General features: G+C 44.2%; 1 protein-coding gene across 1 annotated transcript in view; it reads left to right on the top strand.

Annotated features, from left to right (window-relative positions):
- Nucleotides 1–24,588, top strand: part of LOC147700481 (uncharacterized) — a 91,150-nt gene that overhangs the window by 15,142 nt on the left and 51,420 nt on the right. Inside the window, exon 3 of the mRNA XM_086928424.1 lies at nucleotides 678–869. Within this exon, the coding sequence (XP_086784550.1) occupies nucleotides 678–869 (192 nt within the window). The remainder of the gene's footprint in view (nucleotides 1–677; nucleotides 870–24,588) is intronic.

Raw genomic sequence — 24,588 nt, 5'->3', positions numbered from 1 at the left:
CAGAAATATACTGGGCTGCAGAGACAGAGAATCTCCGTGCACAGAGTACCTCCTTAGTAGAGTCTTGTCATGTCCTCCTCAGTAGATTCCTGTCTCCTGTCAAGATCACTCCCTTAGATAGCCACTTCTCTGATGAGGACCACGTTGGAGCGCCATTTGAAGAAAATAGAAACCTTCTCAGAGGTCTCACTGATACTTGGTCCTTTCAAACCAGAAGAAATTGGCACAGAAGCTGTAATATAAAAGTAACATCTTTATTAACCTCAAATGAGGGAGACTACGTCACACAGAACCCTTAACAACTGTATGAGGCAGTCTAAGAAGTACAGAAAACAGAGGCCTTATATATGCTTAGGGTTACATAGTCAGCATAAGACCCAGGGGAGGTCCTGGCACATGTAGGCATGCAAAATGCTTAAGATGGGCATATAAGAGCTGCTTGCTCAACAAAGTGGGAGGAGAGTTACTTCTCCATACAGCAGCAAGAATAGCCTGACAGTTATACTAGAGAAGCAGGTGTATTCTACTAGCTAGTCCCTTCTGGACATGTGCAAAGCTCTGAAGAGGGAAACAGCACACAGCGAGCACATAGCTACCTAAAATGGCTGCCAAAATACAAAATGGCTTTCAGCTCATGCTAACAAATCCCTGCATTCTTTAACACTTCTGTCTTGCAGTAGAGCGAGAAATATTCTACAATCCCAAAGCGCGGAGCTCTGCTGATCTCCAGTCTTATGCAAAGAGCTGTGTCAGTGTACATCATGCTGTTCAAAATGATGACCAGTCATTCCAGACTTCTGTAGCCTCTCTTCTGAAAACCACTCGATGCCTCCATCCAGCTGAAAAGAATCATATTCTATTTCAAAAAGGTATGTGATTGTAGAGTATGTGTAATATGCGTGCATAACAAGGGAGGTATGAGTGACTTATGAAGGTGTAAGACCGAATCAGTTGAGCTGTGGGTTCATGGTAAGTTGAGTACACACACAACACTAGAACCAACCTGTAATGCAAACATATCATAATAAGATATTCACTGAAAAAAGCAAAGGTTAAATTGGAGTAATACTTAGGTCTTCTAATGATAGCAAAAACTAATTTTTGAAAAACAAAAAAACACTGAAAATCACCAGATACGCTTACCTGATATATCTATAATTTGCATCGCTGTGATGCACTGCGTATGATCACACGTATCACATCAGTGTTGACCTCTCAAATCTGTGGCGGGGCAAGTTATACGTATGCCCTGCGTAGACTCGGTCAGTGTCATCAAGATGTCATCCTCAGTCAGTTTGATCTGGGGAATGGTTTGCAGGAGCCACAGAGTTTCCTAAGTGAGGACAGTTGGAAGATCCCACCTTTGACTCAGCCATTAATTGAGATGTGAAAGGAAGGTCTGTATCATGTATTAAACCTTAATTTCTCATTTCCTGTGATGTGTTTGGGGTTGAGCCCCAGATTTGTAGTCTAATTAAATGGGGTTGTGATGTGTATCACCAACATCAGGGTTTCTGACTTGAGCTCGTTCAAAAAGAAAAGATTGTTTTCATCCAGCAGTGATTTATGTGCATATTGTATGGTCGGCAGTAGCTGCTCTGTACTCAATGTTTTATTTCAGATAGCAAATTCATAAGCCATCTGGTAATAACTTTGCAATTGATTCATGAATCTTCTAAAAATGTGTAAGGCGCTTCCCATGTGCGTACCACGGACCAGATTCATCAATATTTCCCAAACACAGCAAGACAACCTGGTGCGCTGCGTGAAAGGGAGAAATGTGGCATATATGCCAATATCTGACACACTCCTGCTCTCTGCCTGCACTCGTACTCAGTAGTAGTGTTGACCAGCTGTTGAAGTGCCAGCCTGTTGCGCTGCGTGAAAGGGAGAAGGCAGAAATTCTGTATTTATGCCAAAATCTGATGCATTCCTGCTCTCTGCCTGCACTGCTCACAATCTGCTACTTAGCGACAATGCAGACTCTCTTGAGCTATTGTGCAAGGGTTCATGCATTGTAGGCAGGATCATTTTGGGAAGAAAGGGACACCTTCGGTATTTACCCTAAAGATTTTGTAATCCCGATTTTTCAGATAAAACTTTCATGAACGGCTCTTGAGAAAGCCATATTTTCTTTCCATGGCCATTCAAAATGCGTTTTTCAAATCTAACTATATTCATTTGCCATTGAAGATTTACTTTCATGGGAAATGCTTTATTGTCTTGATGATAACCCTCGAATTCTATAGAGGTCAAAACCCTGTCAACACCATTGAGGTGTCCTATCTCAAATCAGGGGCAGGCACGCATGACCAAGCCCTTCATTGAGAGGAGTTTGTTCATGTCCATATACCTTCCTGCCTCATAATCAAGGCCAGGGATTATCCCTCAAACAAAAGGAACAAATGATTGACAGAATGCTGAACAATGCAAACATTCACCTCCAGTCACAAAGATCTGGGTTCAATCCGTCGTTCTTTTGCTCACCGCGCCACCCCAGTTTGGACCCAGTAATATGCAAATAACTTTTGACCATGCTCTTCATGGGAACAGTCCAGCCTGAACTGCCATGCCAGGTCCTCCCTGGACTCAAAACAAGCATGCTGGGACTGGTTTTGGGTAATCTCCCCCATCAGCCAGGCTAGCCTGAATCTAGTAGTGCAGTGAGCACAGGACCCATGTTTGGGCATATTCTGCCCTCTTAGGGTGATACAAACAAAAGGAACAAATGATGGACGGAATGCTGAACAATGCAAACATTCACTCAAGTCAAAAAGATCTGTATTTTTAATCCTTTTTTTTTTTAAATTTCTTTATTAGGACAGCAGTTCACCCAGGCTGGCACGATGTGATAATGCTTAGTATCAAAACATTTCAACAGTAACGGTGAGTAATACAGTATGTAATCATCAGTTACATTTTTCCTTTTTCAGAGTATCTCCCCAACCCACAACTGCACCCTCCCCCCTCCCCCGCCCGCACTGAAAGATCCATCTTATCAGGGCCGCGTAGGCAACGGTTCGGCAGCAATAAGCGTGTTAACCTAGTAATGGGTACTTCCAAGTTCTCCTGTTACATGCAAATAAACAGTATTAGTCTTCACGTGGTTTCATACAAGGTCTGCTCCTTGGGCAGGGCTGGAAGCTATTAACATATCGTGCAGATGTGCAGGCCCCTCAAAAAGTAGTTCATTACAATGTATGTCCTTAGCCACCCACCGTTGTTACTGGTAGACATATCCCTAGTCATCGTGCTCCTCAAGACCTTGCTCAAATTCCGTCAACAACTGGTACCAGTCTAGTGAAATGGGGTGTTTAGGGAGTCCCCTACGCTCTTCTCTATGTAGTTCCTGTCCCTCTGCTTTACCCCATCGTATCACTTCCCTGCCCCAGTGTTCCACGCCTGGTGGCCTGGCTGACTTCCAGTTAATGGCTATTGCCCTTTTCGCCAGCAACAGAGCTAAATCTGTATTTTTAATCCTTCCTTCTTTTGTTCACCATGCCACCCCGTTTGGACCCGGTCATTTGCAAATCAGTCTTTACCCTGCTCCTCATGGGAACAGTCCAGCCTGAACTGCCAAGTCAGATCCTTCCTGGACCAGGAACAAGCATCCTGGAACTTGTTTCGGGGCATCACCCCTCATCAGCCAGGCTAGCTTGAATCCAGTGGTGCAGTGAGCAAGGGACCCACATCTGGCCATTTCCTTCCCACTTAGGATAACACATACAAAAGAAACAGATGATGGATGGAATGCTCTTGAGATGAGGATGTCTCCGTTGTAGCTCAGATCACTGTCCATGACTTTGTGCTCTCCACCTGCTGCCAAGGGCCGTCTTGGTCTTCCTCCTGCACCACATCCTCAAGTAGTTGCTGCTTGGGTGCAGTTGGGCTTAGATCATTGTAACTCGTATTTGTGTTTGCCGGGTATTTGAATAACACAACTGCAGAGAACGCACATCATTGCTATTGGAGCTCCTAGAAGCCTCCCAGTACAGCAGCAGACCGCTTCTAAGGTCTTCTGCCTGAAGCGTGGAGTTTTCCACAGATTGCAATGCTCCTGCTTGAAGGAATGTTTAAGAGTTATGGATACATGTATGAACAATATAGGGAAGACGTGGGGAGAATAAAGGTCCAGCATACACACCCCCACTCAGGCTGTGCACCATGAATGGTATGCAGTTCCTGAGAGAAAATGGAAAAACATGTCAGATATACTGAGTAGACTGGTGTAGAGGTGAGGTAAAAATAACTAACGAAAACCCAACAATATTTTAATAACTGGGTTCCCTTGTTATGGTTAAAACATAGGCTGGCTAGAAATGGATACAATGATCCTATAAAGCACAAGGTGATGTTTTAAAAGAAGGTCAACATGTTTCTTGCCTCATTACTGTCAAAAGGGTCCTGACAATTCATTAGGACCAGTGTCCTAATCTACTCTTGTGTTGGTCAGTGACAAGTGTCTGAGTTATGCCGCACCCTTCAAAATATCAGACTAGGATCCAGTACACGTTCAGGATAAAAACTGACCTAAAGAGGAAGATAAAGCAAAGAAAAAGAACAGAACAAACAATAGCATGCTGTGCATTGCAGAAAAAATTCATGCATCATCCCTAGATTGCAGGTGTGGAACGCCCTGATTTAAGCATGATTTATACAAAGATACCGCACACCGACAAAACAGACACTTAACACTCAGCCGAAGCCCAGAGGTATAGCACGGGGACAGAAGTGGAGGCAAAAGCCACTGTCCCAAGAAAGAAGGTATTCCAAGTATGGGAAGATTGCACCCCAACAATAAATGGCAGAGCAGAAGGCTCACTGGTGGTACCCTGTGGCAATAATATGGAAAGAATCAAATGATTGTGACCATCAGAAACAGGAAATGCTAGCAGGGGCCAATCCAGTGGAGCCAGTTCTGGGAGGGCGAGAGTGGTGGGGCTGCATACTCACGGGATGCTTCAAGCGCATCTATCGGTTGACTTACCCCTCATTCAGCCAACTCAGAAATTGACCCAAGAGGTGAGAGAGCGGGCATTAAAAAGCTCTGTGCAGATTGGCCAATGCAGAACCAGTGCGGGAGCAGACTCGTGGGTAGGTAACTCCAACGTTGATGGAACAACATCCAGCAGGCGCCATCTTGGAAGTGGTTCGTAATTAAGTACAATGATGGGAGAGTCTCTTCTGAATGTATTGACAGTGTGGGGAGGTGAGGGGGGTGGGTCTGGGATGGCATGAGAACCAAGGGGGTCCTAAACTTAATATGCCTACAGGAAGTGGGCCTTTTATCATATTGGCGGGGTGTACTGTAATGAGCACAATGTTAATAGTGGCCAGTTAAGCTAGTGAGTGCCTGGGGCGTTCAGGGGTGGATGCCATATGGATGGTGGCATTGGCTGGCAGATAACGCTGCGAACACTTTACAAAAGTGTGACACCAACCAAGGTCATGATGATGACAGTGGGGAGAGAGGCAGGCATGTGTATGAGTGAGCAGCCCAAAGTTGATTAAGTAGGGATTAATGCCCCTAGTAGTGAGAGGGCTAAAGAAGACAAATGTCCCTGTACTGCACAACTTGGGAGCTCAGGCTGGCAGTAGGCCATGGAGGTACACACACAACAACCAGTCCTAGAGTGATACCCCGCTGGCTAGCCTCTATGGATGGGTAGGTGAGGGTAGAGGCACACTGGAAACCCCCGATGTGGTGAGGTTAGGGAAGGGTTCAAATGGCTACCTCACCCAAGGGATATCATCGTTAAGGGGAAACAGGCTTTACAAGGTTTTTACCACATTGTACCTTTACCACGCATTTCTAACCACACATGTTTTTAGAACCCATATGCTTTTACAATGTATGCCTTTACAATGCATTTAAGGTAAGTTCAGGGGTCTGTGGGTTCTCCCCCTACAAATACATTATTTATATATATATATGAATACATATATAAACAATATGTGGCAAAGGCATATATTGTGAAAGCATATGTGATCTAAAAAAATGTGGGGTAAAAGATATGTGGTTAAGGCATGCAGAGTGTTCACCAGATTTGTTCCATCATACAACCATCATTAAGCCCAGTGTGTTGGTTGTGGTCAAATGGAAAATCTAATTTTGTTCCTTGTCAAAGACTGTTTCTTTGTTCATCCGTGGGTGGTCCTCCAGTAAATCATTTGGAGAGTGCTATTGATCCAGGTAGTGAGTACTTTTTGCAAAGTATCCCTCTGCGAGTTTTTTTTGTTATAATTTGTGTGTAATTTTTGGGTCCAGACTAGTGTTTGGTTCTGACGGATCTCTTTAGTGGGTTTAGTCAGGGTGCAAACACCAAATAATCCCCACGGATAGTGGCCTATTACTAGCAGGAGGCTCCATGTTGTTCGGTCAGTGTTGTGTTAACCCTGGGTCTCCTATGTACAATAGTCTCTTTGATGTTGTTCATGCGCTTGAAAGCAAAACATGGTGGGGCAAACAAGAGGGACCCGGTTTCAAGTATTGACCAGTGTCTCTTGATGATTTTCTACATTTTGTTGGAGTTAGGAATAAATGATAATACACAAGTCAGAGCATTGTCTTGAGTGTGTATGCATGGTTCCAAAAGTGCGTCTCTGCTGTTGGTCTTTGCCCATTTACGAGCCACTTTGACAACATTAGAGGGTTAAAAGTGTGCTTCCACATTAGTTGTCAGGGCCCAGGCTTGTTGATCATAGTCATTAATGGAACTGCATTTGTGGCGCAGTCTAAAAAATTGCGCAAAAGGTAGGTTATCTCTCAAGTGTTTTGGATGATAGCTTTCATATTGGAGTAGGCTGTTACAGTCAATGGGTTTCTTATATATGGTGGTGTTCATCCTTCGATCTTGGAGGGAGACCAACAGATCTAGGAAGGGAAGTTTGTCTCCTGAGATGTTACTGGTGAACTTTAGGAACGGATTCAAGGTATTAAGCCATTGACAGCAAGTATTACAGGTTTCCATGTTGTCTTGTCGAAGAATGAGTATGTTGTCGATGTATCGATGACGGTACTCAGACAAAATATCGATATTTAAATATCGATATACAATAATATCGATGTTTAAATATCGAAGAGACATAATATAGTAGGTAGGTTATATCGATAGAATTAATATCGATATTAGTAATATCGATATTTTAAATATCGATGTTAGTAATATCGATGTTAATAATTTCGATGTTACTAATATTGATTTTTATATTATTTTTATGTATATTATTATGTATTTAATATGTTTTTAATTTATTTTTATGTAATTTATTTAAATTGTGTATTTTAGTACTGTAGCGAGTTGTGGGTTTATAGGAGAATAGGGTGGGAAGTAATTTAATTATACTAAATTAATTATTATTATTAGGAATTATAAATTAATGTTAATTAATTGGTAATTAATTTTAATTAATTGGAAATAAATTTTAATTAATTGATTAATTGATAATTATGTTCTGTAGGGGGTTGTGGGTTTATTGGGGAATAGGGTGGGAAGTAATTTAATTATACTAAATTAATTATTAATTATTAGGGATTATAAATTAATTTTAAATAATTGGTAATTAATTTTAATTAATTGGTAATTAATTTTTATTATTTGGTAATTAATTTTTATTAATTGATTACTTGATAAATATGTTCTGTAGCGGGTTGTGGGTTTATAGGAGAATAGGGTGGTAAGTAATTTCAATGTAATTAAGTAATAATGTTTTTAATTAATAGTTTTGTTAATTATATTATTGCTAATTAATTATTAATTGGTAATTAAATATTATTAATTGGTATTTATTATTAATCGTTTTAGTTAATTATTTATTGATAATCATGTTTTTAATAATTATGTATTGGTATTTGCAAATGGTTTATATTTATTTAATAGTTAAGTTTTTTATTATTTAAAAAAAATGTTTTCTTTATAAGTATGTTCTTTTTACCCCTACGCTATCCAACACTTTCCCTACTGTTGCACTCTCTGGAGTTGGAATAGTAATTTTTACCCCCGCGCTATCCAACACTTTCCCTAGTGTTGCACACTCTGAAGTTGGAATAGTAATTGTTACCCCTACGCTATCCAACACTTTCCCTAATGTTGCACTCTCTGGAGTTGGAATAGTAATTGTTACCCCTACGCTATCCAACACTTTGCCTACTGTTGCACTCTCTGGAGTTGGAATAGTAATTTTTACCCCTACGCTATCCAACACTTTCCTTACTGTTGCACTCTCTGGAGTTGGAATAGTAATTTTTACCCCTACGCTATCCAACACTTTCCCTACTGTTGCACTCTCTGGAGTTGGAATAGTAATTCTTACCCCTACGCTATCCAACACTTTCCCTACTGTTGCCCTCTCTGGAGTTGGAATAGTAATTTTTCCCCTTACGCTATCCAACACTTTCCCTACTGTTGCACTCTTTGGAGTTGGAATAGTAATTTTTACCCCTACGCTATCCAACACTTTCCCTACTGTTGCCCTCTCTGGAGTTGGAATAGTAATTTTTACCCCTACGCTATCCAACACTTTCCTTACTGTTGCACTCTTTGGAGTTGGAATAGTAATTTTTACCCCTACTCTATCCAACAGTTTCCCTACTGATGCACTCTCTGCAGTGGGAATAGTAATTTTTATCCCTACGCTATCCAACATTTACTAACTTTTTTAAATTTGTTTTACATTTTTATTAATTGTTATTTATATTATTATTTTATGTATATAAATGTATTTGTAATGTATTATATTTCATTTATTTATAAGTTATTAAAATAATTTTTTAGTTATTATTAATGAAGTATATACTATGTATTATATCTTTATTATTATTTGTTTTTATTACATTATTTATTAATGTTAAATATTATAATATTATATAATATTTTTAACTATGTTTATTACATTTATAAGTATTATTTTGTTTATATTACATTTTTAATTAAAAACAACTGATATTTTTTCAAAAACGATATTTTGGACATCGATTTTTTGTTCTCAATATTTTTGTACTTACCTTGTTAGAGATAGGATGTCGATTTTATTGTAATCGATATTTTTGTTGTGATATTTTTGTAGGTAGATATTTTTGTAATCGATATTTTGTCATAGATTCATTGATAACATATGATGATGCAGGCAGAGAAAGTGTTGTCATTGCATAGGATAATTTAATTTCTGAAACAGCCCATGTACAAACATGCCTGACTAGGTGCGAATGTACTGCCCATTGATGTCCCCTGTGTCTGATGGTACGACTGGTCTTGGAATTGAAAGAAGTTTTCTTTGAGTGCAAGGGTGGCACACTCAAGTATGAAATTAACTGGAATCAGGAAAGTCCAGTTCTCAGACAAAAGAGTGTCCTCTATAACTTCCGAGGTGGCATCCTGTGAGGAATTTGTATAGAGAGATTCAACATCTAGGGACACCAGCAGATCAATGTGATCTGTATCATTGATCTCTCTATGAAAGGATGGCGTCCTTGTGAGAAGAGACTTTAAGAAATATTTATAGGGCCACAAGTAGTGACTCTATTCTAGATACAATGTGATTTATTGGTGGTGGGATAGTTTCTTTGTGTATCTTGGGGAGGGCGTAAATGTAAGGGATCGTGGAGTTGGTATTGACCAAGGACTCAGCCTTGTTCTTACTTATCCACCCTGGTGCCGCGGCAGAAGTGACGAAAGATATTATCTGTTTGCTGAGTCTCTTAGTGGGGTCCTGCGCAATAAGGGTGCAGAATTTATTGCTAGCCAGTTGTCGTGGGCATTCAAGATTATAGTCAACAATTGCCATAATCACAATGGTCTCACCCTTATCAGCGGGTTTTATTGTGATCTTGGTGTTGTTAGCAAGGGGCCGCATGGCGGCTATTTCCAATTTGGACATTTTATGAAAGGTAGACCCCAGGGAGCATTTGTTCACGTCCTTGAGAAACACCTGTTAGAAAGTAAGTACCGTGTAGTGGATCACCCCTGCCAACAGACTAAAAGTTGATGGATTGTGTGATCCAGTATCAGGGTTCTCTGTACAGGGCTTTAAGGTGTATTCTCCTAGACAATTGGTGAAATTCGTAAGTAGTACGGAACTTTTCATCTTTTGAGATGGAGACAAAGCCCAGCCCTTCCTGTGGGATGTGCTTGATAGTGTTTTGTGGAGAGGGTGACTATGAGTTTTCTTTGTTGCTGGTGTGAATCCTTGTCTGCCGTTGGGGTTCCATAGGTGGTTCCTGTCACTGTACTCACGTTTGTCGTGTAGCTCTTCTTCCTCCTCCTCTGCCCCAACCTCTGCCTAAAAAGGTCGGTAGTAGGGTTGTGGAAAGGTCTGAGGAGGGTCTTGGGGATACATGTGGTACTGGTGGGACCACATCGCTGGGGGGCCCTTATATTGGGCCATGCCAAACCCAAAGAGGTTTGAGCTGAAGTTGATACTAAATAAAATATTCCTGCTAAGTGAGGTGTTTATTTCTTCAGAAGTGTCCCCCCTGTAGGGGAGTACTCCCATAGATAAGGATAGGCTCTCTCCTGGTCAAACGTTTTTATGTCTTTTTGAAACTTATTTTGCTACATCAGGTATTCTTTATTAAGGGAGTAACTGGAAAAATAAAATATCCCCCAATTTAGACCCATAAATAGCAATGCATATATGAGTAAAGTGAATTACCCCATCCCTTCCTATGAAGTGCCATGGAAATTGTACCTGTGGGGAAAATTTGCAGAAAATGGTGCAAAATTATAAATATTTCAGAAAGCTTTTAGCAGTGCTGGCTTATGTTTCTCATTTATCCTTTCTATGTTTTTGCTCACCTTGCTTCTTCCTTTCCTTCTTTCTTTTATCTTCCCTTTGATTTTATGCATATTTTATTGCATCTTTCCATCTTCCTTTCACTCTGTCTACTCTTCTCTCAATCCACCTGACCTTTTACTAGCTTTATTTCCTTCTTCATATCCCTTTATGCTTGTAATGCTCATGTCGTTCCTTCACACCTTTTTACTTTTTATATTCTATCCATTCGTTATTTATTTTTTTTCTTCTTTCCTTCAGTCGCCAATCCTTTCATTTCACATTTCTGCTTTATTTCAATACATTTTTCTGCTGTTTTTCTTCGTCTCTTTTAATTTTTATTTATTTTGTTGTTCATGTCTTTTCTATATCTTCCATCTTTCTTTCTTTTCCTCCTTCCTTTGTCTTCTTTTACACCTTTTTCCTTCTTTTTCATGTTCTTTTGTACCCTATTTCCCTCATTCTTCTTTTCTTTTCCTTCATTATTTGGACTTTAATTCCTTCCCTTTATGCTGCCTCACTCCTTTTGCATCTAACTCACCTTTTCTGTGACATTTTAATATTCTTTCTTTCTCTCTGTCACCGTTTTAGACCACTTTTAGATTTTATTTTGTCCTCCACCTCGCAGTTGTGTTATTGTAGTTTATTCTTGTGGAACATGTGATGACCTGCAAGACTGAGATAAAAGTTAAGAAAGAATATTAAAAAAAAGAATCTGCTCCTCTATTACCCATGCTTAATCTGGTATGGTGGGAGGGTAACTACACCCTTGTTCTTTATTCTCATTTATCTCATTATTGATCTTGGCTATTTTAGCCTTGAGTCGAGAGCAAGTTTCCTGCCTTTAGGGCATTTTCAGCTATGTTGATCTTGATAGTAAAGACATCAGCAAGGCCTTTGGCTGTGTTAATGATCAAAAAGAGTCAGTCCCTGGTGCACCTCCATGCTTCCAGGGACCAGTCACGTTTGGAAACAGGGTCTTCTGAGAAGATCCGAGGAGTGTTCGTGACTATCAGACCATTGGGGGATAAATTAGCCCGGAAGTACTCGGTCATGAGTATACAATGAATGTCACCTTAACAAGTTGTCTCTTAAGGGCCGTTGGTGAGGTCCCATACTCATGCTGACTGCCTGAAGGGGTTGTGCCATCGACCCCCAGAAGGGTGAAGCCTTGAGAATTTCAGAGACCATGTCGTCATCACAGGACAAGCCCTGTTGTCCATGTGGGGTGTGTGGCCACTTGTTGTGGCCATGTGGTGGATAAGCGGGCTAAGTAGGCAGCTGAGAGGAAGCCAAGAAAAGGAAGGCAGCTAAGGAAAGAGAGGTGAGGGATAGCGAGCAAACGTCTTGCTAGCCATTGAAGCTCCGTCATGCTGCTTCTCAAGAACGTCCCACGGCTGGGCTTCGGTACAATAATGTGAACAAAATAGGGAGGGAGTAGGGGCAAATAAAGGTCCAGCAAACACCCCCCCACTCAGGCTATATAAAGTGAATGGTATGCAGTTCTTGACAGAAGAAGAAAACAAAAGGTCTGAAACTACCTGTGGTGACAGATCCGGGGAACTATTTGCGGAGGAGCATCCCGTGGGGTATCAAGCTTCATCATCAGGCAGCTCCTTTTTGGGCCTGCGCTGCAATGCCCAGCGAGTCCTACAGGGTGGTTCTTTTGCTTTTTGCCAATGCGAGGAGAGAGGAGTAGTATGGGTGTGATAATGTGAGTAGAATGGAGTAGAGGTGAGGTAAAAAGAAGGCAGCTCTTGCAGCATGCATTGAAATCGGTGACAACAACACCACATAATGTTGTTATATTGTTAAGGAATTCTCCAACCCGACTGCCAGCAAAAAGAACATCATACCCTCTTGAAGCTGGGCGACAACCTCGCCAACTTCTTCTACAACAAAATGGCAACCATATACAGATACATTGAACACCAATTCTCACATAAGGACTTCATCAATAGATACACAACCCCCGTAACCAACAAGAACCACACACTGACCACCTGGAACATCCTCTCCACCCAGGACACCATCTCCACCATAAAAGTAATCCACTTAAGAGCTCTCACAGACTCATACCCACACCACATCTTCTACCTTAGAAACCAAAGGATCAGGCAGGAAATTACCACCCCACTAAACACCTCTAACATCACTGCAACATTTCCCAATGCTTATAAACATGCCGAAATAACACTCCGCCAACCCCAGTGAACCCAAAAACTACTGGCAAATCTCTGTGCTCCCATTCCCAGCAAAGGTACTGGAAAAGAACATCAAGAATCAACTCATGACACACCTGGAGCAGAACTAGCTATGTAACGCTTCCCAATACAGTTTCCGCAGCAATCACAGCAGAATAACTGGCCTAATCGCTGCCACCCACAACATCCGAACCCTCTTTGACTGAGGAGAAACAGCAGCTTTTATCCTGCTCATCCTCTCAGCAATCTCAGCAATCAAGTGCAAATTGCGAGGCGTAATTTACAAGGGTCGTACATGTGGCTCCTAGGGCTCTAATAAGGGAGTCGAATTCATCCTCCGTTTCAATTTTAATGTGGCACAGATATTTTTTTAATTGGTATCAGATATAGGATGCCACTGTTGTGACTTCTTAGCTTGTCTATCACCCTCACCCTGATTATCAGTCACTGTTGGGTTGAACGGGACCAGCCAGTGATCTGTCCAAACCAGCGGGAGGGCTTTTTCCATGACGAGTGAGGTGATATTAGAAAAGATTACATTAAGCGCATGAACATCTTTATGAGTGTCGAGTACCTGCTATCCAGAAACTGCTATTCCACTGGAACAGATGCCTTTTCCACCTACCCTACACCTAGATACCAACGTCTCTAGGACATTTGCATCCAAGTGGGGGAAAGGGGAGTGAGAGAGAAACATGCCTTGTCTTGCTTCCACTGCCTTTGACTGTACTGCTCAGAATTCTTCTCTGCTTCTTCTGTTCTTGTCTGTACAGCTATTACGTTTTTCTCTGGTCTTGTCCTACAATTGAAGAACACTAAACAAACTAAACTAAAATTCTACAAGTGTCTCAAATCTCTTTTATTCGTTTAAACAATTACCTTATCTAGCAGCGTGGCTAACTGTTCTCTCAGTTGTTTGTTACTGTATTGTCTTCTCAATGGTATTCTATGAAACACAAGGAATATTATTATTTCTGTTCTAAACTCAGTTTCTCATACCTCATCTACTAAGAGGAACTATAATTACCTGAAATGCCTTCTGTAAATCCTTCTCAACATGTAGCAATATATGTTGCAAGTAGACAACTTGGCTGAACTTGAACTGGTTGACTTCACTAAAGGTGGTAAGAATTCTTATATATATATATATAATTACTTCTACTTGAAGATAAGCTTCAAGCCAGCACTCACAGTCTTCGTGTACGATTGAAAAGAATACCTTTCTTTTTTGTCAAATGAATCTTTCCATAAACTGGAAATGATATTACTTCATATCGTTTCTTCTTTGAAGAAAGACTTAATTCAGTCTCTGAAGAAATTCAGTGCTTGTTCCTCTTAATAATGCGATAACATGCCTAAAATGTATCACTTTGAATTTGTCTCTTATCTCCTCATTCCGGTACTTAAGTCTCTGAACCAATATCTGGCTAGTATTCCATTACGAAATTCAACACTTACCGCAGCCGCGGTATTTCTCGAATATGCAGTGCTCAGAAAGGAACTCACGGACCCAATACGAGCCTTCAGAAATGCTCGTGGAACAAAAGGGAGAGGAACGGTCAAAGACGCGACCGTTATCAGCAAAATCTTCAGTTGAAGTGCGCAGTACTTCAAAATTGAGCCCCCGAACTCATCTGAAGATTATCGCGCGCCAAAAGAACTAGACCGGCAACATACTGGGAAGAATTGCGGCCATATTGGAATTCCGCAAAGACGGTCTGCAACCTTTTCTTAAGCAGAGCAAACCAGCGCGGAAATTGATGTCTTTTCGGGCCATATCTATGTACCAGCGCTATCTTGACCATTGCAGATTGAACCTGAGGGCTAATCAGAGACCCAGTTGGACCAGTCCTGACAATGAGTTGAACCTTCAACTGTTTGTGTTAAATTGAAATTCAACACAGACTCAAATAATTGAGTGGCCACCTTACAATATGAATCATCAAAATGTAAATTGCAGTCACCCATAGAAATATAATTAGAGTATAGCACTATAGAAGGAGCAATAACATTCGATAATACCTCAGAAAAAGTAGGATGGAATTTGGGTGCCCGGTAAACAAGGTCACCTGATACATACATACAATTTGTCAGTGATCTTCGTTGAGAAGACCAGTCTGTTGGTAAGTTTCATGCCTTCCAGTTTTTTTACAGAGCATTGCACCTCTGAACGATGAATTATTGCAATCTCCCCCATACCATGCTCCCTTCCATGTGTAGACTAGTGTATCCCTCAGCAATGGCTGAGCTGTTATTGAGCCAGGTTTCCTTAGGAAATACTACGTCCCAAATGTTGTCATTTAAGAGGTTCCATATTTACAACTTATATTTTGGTAATAATCTTACATTTATTAAATATACATTTATCTTACTTCCCACTCTCTGTTTTCATGATCATCCACTAACCTTACTTCTGCTGTGAAATCTAGCTTGTTGTTTACAGCTGCACCATGTTGTTGTTATTAAATATTTTAATTGGTGCGGTGGCATTGCTGCAAAGTTTGGTGCCATTTGCCAGATTTACCACGATTAGTTCCCCCTTACTGTACCTCAGTCTAGTCTTCTCCTCTCGATCAATTCAAACATGCCTCAAGAGGGTATCACGGTGCTGAGGCTCTTGCTGCGGAGGCTCAGTCAAACAGCTTGGTCGTGAGTCTTTTCTCAAATTCCAGCAGCGAGGGTGAGAACTAGCAGCAAGATAGGAGAAGGAACAACACCTGCTGTGGCTTTGGCCTATGCAATGGGTATGTGCGAGGTGAAGGGAGGCAAAGCGCAGGTGTCTAGAGGGTTGGCAGAGGTTGTGGCGGTGGTTGAGGCATGCTGGTCCTTGATTGTTCAGGGCTCTGTATGTGTGGATCACTATCTTGAAGTGACATCTCTTGTGAACGGGGAGCCAGTGGAGCTTCCTGAGGTGGGGGTGATGTGGATCTGCTTGATAAGGTCACGGATGAGTCTGGCCGCAGAGTTCTGTATGGTCTGTAGTCTTTTCAGTAGGTGCAAGGTGATTCCTGTGTAGGGTGCGCTCCTGCTGTCCAGCAGGCTGGCGATTAGGGCTTTGGTGACAGTCTGTATGTTGTTGACTGGAGCCATTTGAAGATCTTGAGGAGCATATGAAGAGTGGGGAAGCAGGCGGAGGAGACTCAGTTGATCTCGGTTTTCATGGTGAGCTTGTGTCCAGGATGACGCTGAGGTTTGCAGTCCTGGTCTGTTGACATGGGTGAGTGTCCTAGTTCAGAAGGCCACTAGCAAATGTTCCATGGGGAGGTGTTGTTCCTGAAGACCAACACTTTTGTTTTTTCTGTGTTGAGTTTCAGGCAGTTGTTTTTTATCCAATTGGCGATACTCGTCACACACCTGTGGAAGTTGACGCTAGCGGCCATGTAGGTGTTGAATTGAGTGGGGCTGAGGGATAATCCTTGAGGGATGCCACAAATGATGCTTCTGTTTTCTGACGTTTAGGTAGAGAGGTGGATAATTTGGGTTCTTCAGGTGAGGAAGGAGGCAATCCATCTATGGGCGTGTCCTTGTATTCCAATGTGTTGGAGTTTCTTGATAAGGGTATGGGGTGATACAGTGTTGAATGCTGCTTGGATGTTGAAGAGGATCAATGCTGCTATTTCTCCACAGCCAGGCGGGCTCTGATGTCGTCAGTGGCAGAGATGAGGCTGGTTTTGGTAGTGTATTTGGTGCAGAATCCAGACTTGGAAATGTTCAGTAGGTTGTTTTTCTCCAGGTGTTCAGTGAGTTGGTGGTTAATGGCTCATTTGAGGACTTTGGCAGGTAAGGGGAGCAGAAAGATGGGGCAGAAGTTCTTGAGTGTGCTGGAGTTGGACAATGGTTTCTTGAGAAGGGTTTTGACTTCAGCACGTTTCCATTCATCAGGGAAGGTGGCTGTAGTAAGTCCTTTCAAATGGACAGATATCCAAGCAGAGATGGATGCTTTGAGGATGGTGGTGAGTTAGTTGCTGATAGACTTGCTTACAAGGTTGAGGATGTGGTAGTGGTATTTTAAGTGGTGAGCTGGTCCCGGGTAATTAGCAGGTGGTCGGGGTTAGCCACAGTGTGTGCAATGAGGCTGAGGAGGTTGGTGGCGGCAGGTTGGGGCTCAAACTTTTTTTTAGATGTCGGAGATCTTGTCATGGAAGAAGTTCATTAGTGTGTCACAGAGTTCCTGGCAGTGGGTGATAATGTTGTCGGAGGCTGCGGATTGGAATACTCCCTGATGACATTGAACAGTTCTTTACTTTGGTTGGCACTGCCCTCGATGTGGTTGGAAAGGGCGCTCGTCTTTGTTCTTTTCAGTAAGTATGGGCGAAATTTGCAAATTCGCGTTCCGCAAATTCACGCAAAATCTAATTCGCAATCCGCAAAATCCGCGAATTCGTGCGAATTTGCGGACTTTTGTTTTTTTGCCCGTTCGCTGGTTTTTTTGCGTGTTCGTGGGGTTTTTTGCATGTTCGCGGGGCTTTTTGCGTGTTTGCGGGCCGCTTGCATGGCGAAGTTACCCATGCGGTCATGTATGGGCACAGCACCCTCTGGTTCACCACTGCCACCCTCTGGTTCATCACTGCCACCCTCTGGTTCACCACTGCCACCCTCTGGTTCACACCTGCCACCCTCTGGTCCGCCCCTGCCACCTGCTGGTTCACCACTGCCACCCTCTGGTTCAGCACTGCCACTCTCTGGTTCACCCCTGCCACCCTCTGGTTCAGCACTGTCACCCTCTGGTTCACCACTGCCACCCTCTGGTTCACGATTGCCACCCTCTTGTTCATCATAGCACCTCTGGTTCACCACTGCCACCCTCTGGTTAACCACTGTCACCCTCTGGGTCAGCACTGCCACCCTCTGGTTCACCACTGCCACACTCTGGTTCACCCCTGCCACCCTCTGGTTCACCACTGCCACCCTCTGGTTCATCACAGCACCCTCTGGTTCACCCCTGCAACCCTCTGGTTCAGCACTGTCACCCTCTGGTTCACCACTGCCGCCCTCTGGATCATGACTGCCACCCTGTGGTTCTTCACAGCACCCCTGGTTCACCACTGCCACCCTCTGGTTAACCACTGTCACCCTCTGGTTCAGCACTGCCACCCTCTGGTTCAGCACTGCCACTCTCTGGTTCACCACTGCCACCCTCTGGTTTACCCAGGCCACCCTCTGGTTCACCACTGCCATCCTCTGGTTCACCCCTGCCACCCTCTGGTTCAGCACTGCCACCCTCTGGTTCAGCACTGTCACCCTCTGGTTCACCCCTGCCACCCTTTGGTTCATCACTGTCACCCTCTGTTTCATCACTGCCACCCTCTGGTTCACCACTGCCACCCTCTGGTTCACCACTGCCGCCCTCTGGATCACGACTGCCACCCTGTGGTTCTTAACAGCACCTCTGGTTCACCACTGCCACCCTCTGGTTAACCACTGTCACCCTCTGGTTCAGCACTGCCACCCTCTGGTTCACCACTGCCACCCTCTGGTTCACCACTGCCACCCTCTGGTTTACCCATGCCACCCTCTGGTTCACCACTGCCATCCTCTGGTTCACCCCTGCCACCCTCTGGTTCAGCACTGCCACCCTCTGGTTCAGCACTGTCACCCTCTGGTTCACCCCTGCCACCCTTTGGTTCATCACGGTCACCCTCTGTTTCATCACTGCCACCCTCTGGTTCACCACTGCCACCCTCTACCGAGACCTTTTGTGACGCAGCGGCAGCACAAAAGATGCACCATGGTGTTGGGTATTAACAACGTGACGATTCTGAGAGATGCGTCACGTTGTAAAGCCCTGCGCCATCAGGAGGCTTTCTGGCGCAGGGGAGGGCGTTCCCGCACAGGAACGCCTCCTAAAAGTGGGTGAGTGAAATCTGCAAGATTTGACTCAGTCACTTTTAGGCCAATGCTGCATCAAAACCCTGCGCCTGCTTGAAGCAGGCACAAGGCTTGATGCAGCATTGGGGAGATAGGGCCCCTCAGAGCATTGCTGGAGCTCCGTCGCAAGCGCAACGCAGCTCCAGCAATGCGCTGCTTTTATGGCACAGATGCGTGACGCATCTGTGTCGTTTTTGCCACATGGTGCGCCGTATTGTAAATGCGGCGCACCATGGTGGCGGAGCTGCGGCGCACAATAACTGGCGCATCCCTTGGGATGCACCATTTACTGTAAATCTGCCCCTATACATTTAGCCAACGAGGGAGCACTTACTGATTAGACAGTAGAAAGTATTCCAGATGAGTAGAGGTATTGCACAAAAAGGTGGCATCTTTGTGTACAAACACGCAGGGACTCGTTTTTTGTGCCCTTCTGCCCTCTGTTAGACTCGTTTTCCTTTGTTTTTGTGCCCTTCTGCCCTCTGTTAGACTCGTTTTTCCCTTGTTTTTCTGCCCTTCTGACCCCTCTTAGACTCATTTTTTGGGTCCTTCTGCCCTCTGTTAGACTCGTTTTTCCCTTGTTTTTCTGTCCTTTGGTCCTCTGTTAGACTGTTTTTTGTGCTCTTCTGCCCTCTGTTAGACTCGTTTTTCCCTTGTTTTTCTGCCCTTCTGCCCTTTGCTAGACTGCTTTTTGTGCCTTTCTGCCCTCTGCATCACCACATCATCACTCAGCGCTACCCCAGCATCACTCAGCACCACCACATTATCACTCAGCACCACCACATTATCACTCAGCACCACTACAGCACCACTCAGCACCACCACAGCATCACTCAGCACCACCACAGCATCACTCAGCACCACCACAGCATCACTCAGCACCACCACAGCACCACTCAGCATCACCACAGCACCACTCAGTGCCACCACAGCATCACTCTGCACCACCACAGCATCATTCAGCACTGCCACATTATCACTCAGCACCACCACAGCACCACTCAGCACCACCACAGCATCACTCAGCACCACCAAAGCATCACTCAGCACCACCACAGCACCACTCAGCACCACCACAGTATCACTCAGCACCACTACAGCACCACTCAGGACCACCAAAGCAACAACCAAAGCCACCACAGCATCACTCAGCGCCACCATAGCATCACTCAGCACCACCACATTTTCACTCAGCACCACCACAGCATAACTCAGCACCACCACAGCACCAATCAGCACCACCTCAACAACAATCAGTGCCACCAGAGCATCACTCAGCACCACCATAGCATTACTCAGCACCACCACATTATCACTCAGCACTACCACAGCACCACTCAGAACCACCACAGCATCACTCAGCACCACCACAGCACCACTCAGCACCACCACAGTACCACTCAGCACCACCCCAGCATCACTCAGCACCATCCAGTATCACTCAGCACCACCACAGCACCACTCAGCATCACCACAGCACCACTCAGCACCACCACAGCACCACACAGCGCCACCCCAGCATCAATCAGCACAACCATTCAACAACAACTGGTTCAAATATGTTCTCTCAATGTTTCAAACTTTATTACAAATGTCACAAAAAGATGTTAATATTTCACTTCTGTTCTTGGATTTTCGTCACAATTAAATACACTGAACATAATCTTCACAAAAGTTATTTACAAAAGTTTAAGCTATTGCCATTATAAAATAAAATCTCTTTTATTTAAGTATTAATTATTTTAAAAAAATGAAAAGCCGTTGTAATTTGTAATATCAATACAGCTAAGTCACGTAAATACAAAACATGTTGCATTACAAATGCTATAGGTGTCACACTTGCGAAAGTTATAACTATTGGCATTGTAAATGACAAAGCTATTAATTTAGCTATTTTCAAAACCAACACATAAATAAAAATAAATTGTCACTTACAAGACCAATAGCTCAAACTTTCCTAATGCGAGACCTATTGCATTGCAAATGGTTGTTTTTATATCTGTCTGTGCTTCCTGTTGAGGTTTAATTTTCGTGACAGGCGCCTCATTGCCTACTTGTAACTATTCTCTGACCCTGCTTCAAGGGTCAGAGCAGGGTCAGGGAATAGTTGCAAGTAGGCAACGAGGCGCCAGGAAGCACTTACAGGCTTACAGCAGCAGGTGCCCAAGTTGAAGTTAATTTCTTTGTAACCCTTTTGTAAAAGGTTACAAAAAGTTAGCTTCAACTTTTGCACCTGCTGCTGTAACCCTGTAAGTGCTTGGCTGAAAATTCGTCCCCGCTGATTCGCGGATTTTACCGCAACTTTGCGAGATTCGCGGATCGCAAAATCGCGGAAAATCCGTAAATTCCGCAAGCCGAACGAATTTTCAGCCCATGCTTACTTTTCAGTAGGTGGTGGTATTGGTTGAGCAATGTTTTGTAGTGTGTTCTGTCTGTCGTGTCCTCACTGATACGCCACCTTCTTTCAAGTTGCTTGCAGTTGCGTTTTGCAGATCTTCATTTTATGGTGGACCAGCTGACCGGTTTGGAGGGTCTCTTAGATTATGTGAGCTTGATGGGGTGAATTTGTCGGCGCAATTGGTGTTCCAGGTGGAAAAGTTCTTGACAGTCTGGTATAGGTTGGTTGAGGTGTCCAGGTGAGAGGAGTTGAGAGTGTTGGTCCATCACTTCTGCAATACTTTGTCCCAGTTGCAGTGAGAGGTGCTGGACGGTTTGGTGGGGGTGAAGGATGGCCCTGTGATGGTGAAGTGAACAATGGTGTGGTCTTTCCTGAGGATTTCGGTGATGTGGCTGCACTTGACTCTGCCACTGGCCGTGGAAATGGTGTTGAGTGTGTGTGTCCTGTGATGTGCGTGGGGTTAATGACTAGTTAAGTGAGTTTGAGGGTGTTCATGCTCTCAAGGAGGTTGGCTGTGTTGGTGTTGTCAGGGTCGTCAAGGTGGAAATTGAGGTCTCTAAGGAACATGCTGTGCATGTACTCAATTGTGAGCAGGGCGATGAAAATGGGATGGCGTATCAGAAGCTGATGTTAGGTCCTGGAGATCTGTAGGCGAGCGTGCCTCTGATGGTGGTTTTTGTTGTTTGTGTGGAGTTGGAAGTCAAGATGCTTCATGATTTGGGTGGTGTCATCTGTGGTGGTTGTACAGTGGATAGTTTCCTTGTGGATGATGTTGACTCCACCTCCGTGCTTGTTGATGCTGCCTCAGTGTGCTAACTTGTAGCCGTCACACAGTGCTTAGGCAATGTAGGGAGTCGATGCTGGGTTGGGCCAGGTCTCGGTTGAGGAAGATGACATCTAGGGTGAGGGAAGAGATGGTATTCCAGAACTTGGTGGTGTACTTGCAGAGATATCTTGCATTGAGCAGGAGGCAGAAGAGATGTTCTGGGGTAGTGGTGGTCGGTGTTGTAGTGGTTGCCGTATGAGTGGGTGCTCTGGTGTTGCAAGTGAAGAAGCAATGTCAGCAGGCAGAAGGTCCTACAATTGAGCTAAGTGAGGTGCCGCTAAAGTTGTTGTGGGTTCCAGAGCTCGTGGTGGTGTAACTTTGGGTGGTAGGAGAGCCAGGGTTCCTATCGCTACTTGCGGTCCAGGCCAGATGGGTGCAGAGGGCTTTGCTTTAGAACACCTTTGGTATGCTGTCTGCACAAATGTTAAGTGGTAGCACTGTAGTTTCCAATAAGAAGGTTGTGGGAGGAAGGAGGAGTGCAGGGGGCAAGAAGAGGGAGGGAAAGTAGTTGCAAAAATGGCACGAAACTGAGCGGCGGTGGGGGGAGCGGCAAAAGAATATTAAAACAGCAGAAATAACAATGACAAAAGGCATCGGATAATACAAAAATTAACAGGTTTAACAAAGATTACAATAGGGGTTAATGAAATACCTGTGTTACTGGCTACACAAATGGAATTATTGAGTGCAGGCTGGATACAATGTTAATGGCTAAATGGATACAATATAGCAGCTAAAGACTGGGGGCCAGATGTAGGAGACCAAATACCGGTCGGTAATTGCCGGTTCCGGCCGTTCCCGACCGGTATTTGGGTTTTGTAATGTACGGGCCCTTTGATTTACAGAATCAGTAAATTTGCCGATTCGGTAAATTTACAGAATCGGTAAAATACAGAATCGGTAAATTTACTGATTCTGTAAATCTACATGTAGGTGGCACTGCAAACAGTGCCACAGGCCCCTAAGAATTTGTTATTTACCATGTAATACTATTGCATGGTAAATAACGAATTCCTGTGTACATGCACATCTGTGCTTGTACACCTGTGCATGTCTGTGTGCCACATGGCACACAAGCCAGAAACAGGGGTGCAACAGGGTGTCAAAGTGACACCCTGTCCCCCTTGGCAATTCGGTATTTTTACCGATTCGGTGATTACCGAATCGGTATTTGCCATTGATTCCTATGGGCTTCAAGGCCTATAGGAATCAATTGCAAATACGGATTCGGTAATTACCGAATCAGTATATACCGATTCCTACCGATTTGGTATTGGTTACCGAATAATTACCTACACCAGATTTACTGATTCATGAATACCGAATCGGTAAAATTCTGTATTTAGGAATCGGTAAATCTGATTTACCTACATCTAGCCCTATGTCACCAATCGAATAGTGGTTATGATAAAACAAAGAAATTGTAAAGAAAACAGGAAGCTGGAGGAAAAGCGACACACAGAAGAAGGGGAGCTGGCACGAGGACCTGCTCAGTGCAGTTGCTCAGGTGGAGGCGAAGTGAAACACGGCAGAAGGGGAGTTTGCACGAGGACCTGCTTGGTGCGGTCGCACAGCTGGAGGTGAACCAACACGCAGCAGAAGGGGAGCTGGCACGAGGACCTGCTCACTGTGGTTGCGCAGCTGGAGGCGAAGTGACAGGCAGCAGAAGGGGAGCAGGCATGAGGACCTGCACAGTGGGGTCACGCAGCTGGAGGCGAAGCAGCACGCAGCAGAAGGGGAGCTGGCACGAGGACCTGCTTAATGCAGTCGCGCAGCTGGAGGCGAAGCGACAACCAGCAGAAGGGGAGCAGGCACGAGGACCTGCTCAGTGCGGTCGTGAATCTGGAGGCGAAGCGACAACCAGCAGAAGGGGAGCTGGCACGAGGACCTGCTGAGTGTGGTCGTGCATCTGGAGGTGAAGCGACACGCAGCAGAAGGGGAGCTTGCACAAGGACTTGCACAGTGCAGTTGCGCAGGTGGCGGCGAAGTGAAACGCGGCAGAAGGGGAGCTGGCACGAGGACCTGCTCAGTGCATTCGCTGAGCTGGAGGCAAAGCGACACGCTGCAGAAGGGGAGCTTGCACAAGTTGTGGCCTCCATTAAGTAGGTCCTAGAAGGAGTGAGGGGCGCTCGGAGGCAGGAAGCAGGAGAAAAAGGAGCAGGGGTAAATGACGGGAAATAGAGCCGCAATGGTGGGAGAGGCAGAAGAGTAATCAAAATCAGAAATAACAGAATACAAAATAAACAGGAGCAACGGCATTAGGGATCTGATAATACACCGATTAATACGTTTAACAAAGATCACAGAACGGGTTAATGGCTATACAAATTGAATTATAGAGTGCAGGCTGGATACAATGTTGAATATAATGTTAATGGCTAATAGGGTACATTGTAGCAGCTAAAGGCTGTGCAGGCAGTCGATTACGGGTAGCGGTAACCCAGTGTAAATGGTACGAAACCACACCGCTGATCGCGATGCAGCGGGGGAGTTGGTACGAGGACCTAAATAGGCAGGGTAGC

This window comes from Lissotriton vulgaris, chromosome 7 (assembly GCF_964263255.1).
Source record: "Lissotriton vulgaris chromosome 7, aLisVul1.2, whole genome shotgun sequence".
Taxonomy (NCBI): domain Eukaryota; kingdom Metazoa; phylum Chordata; class Amphibia; order Caudata; family Salamandridae; genus Lissotriton; species Lissotriton vulgaris.
The sequence above is the reverse complement of the archived record's forward strand: the minus strand, read 5'-3'. Positions and strand labels throughout refer to the sequence as shown.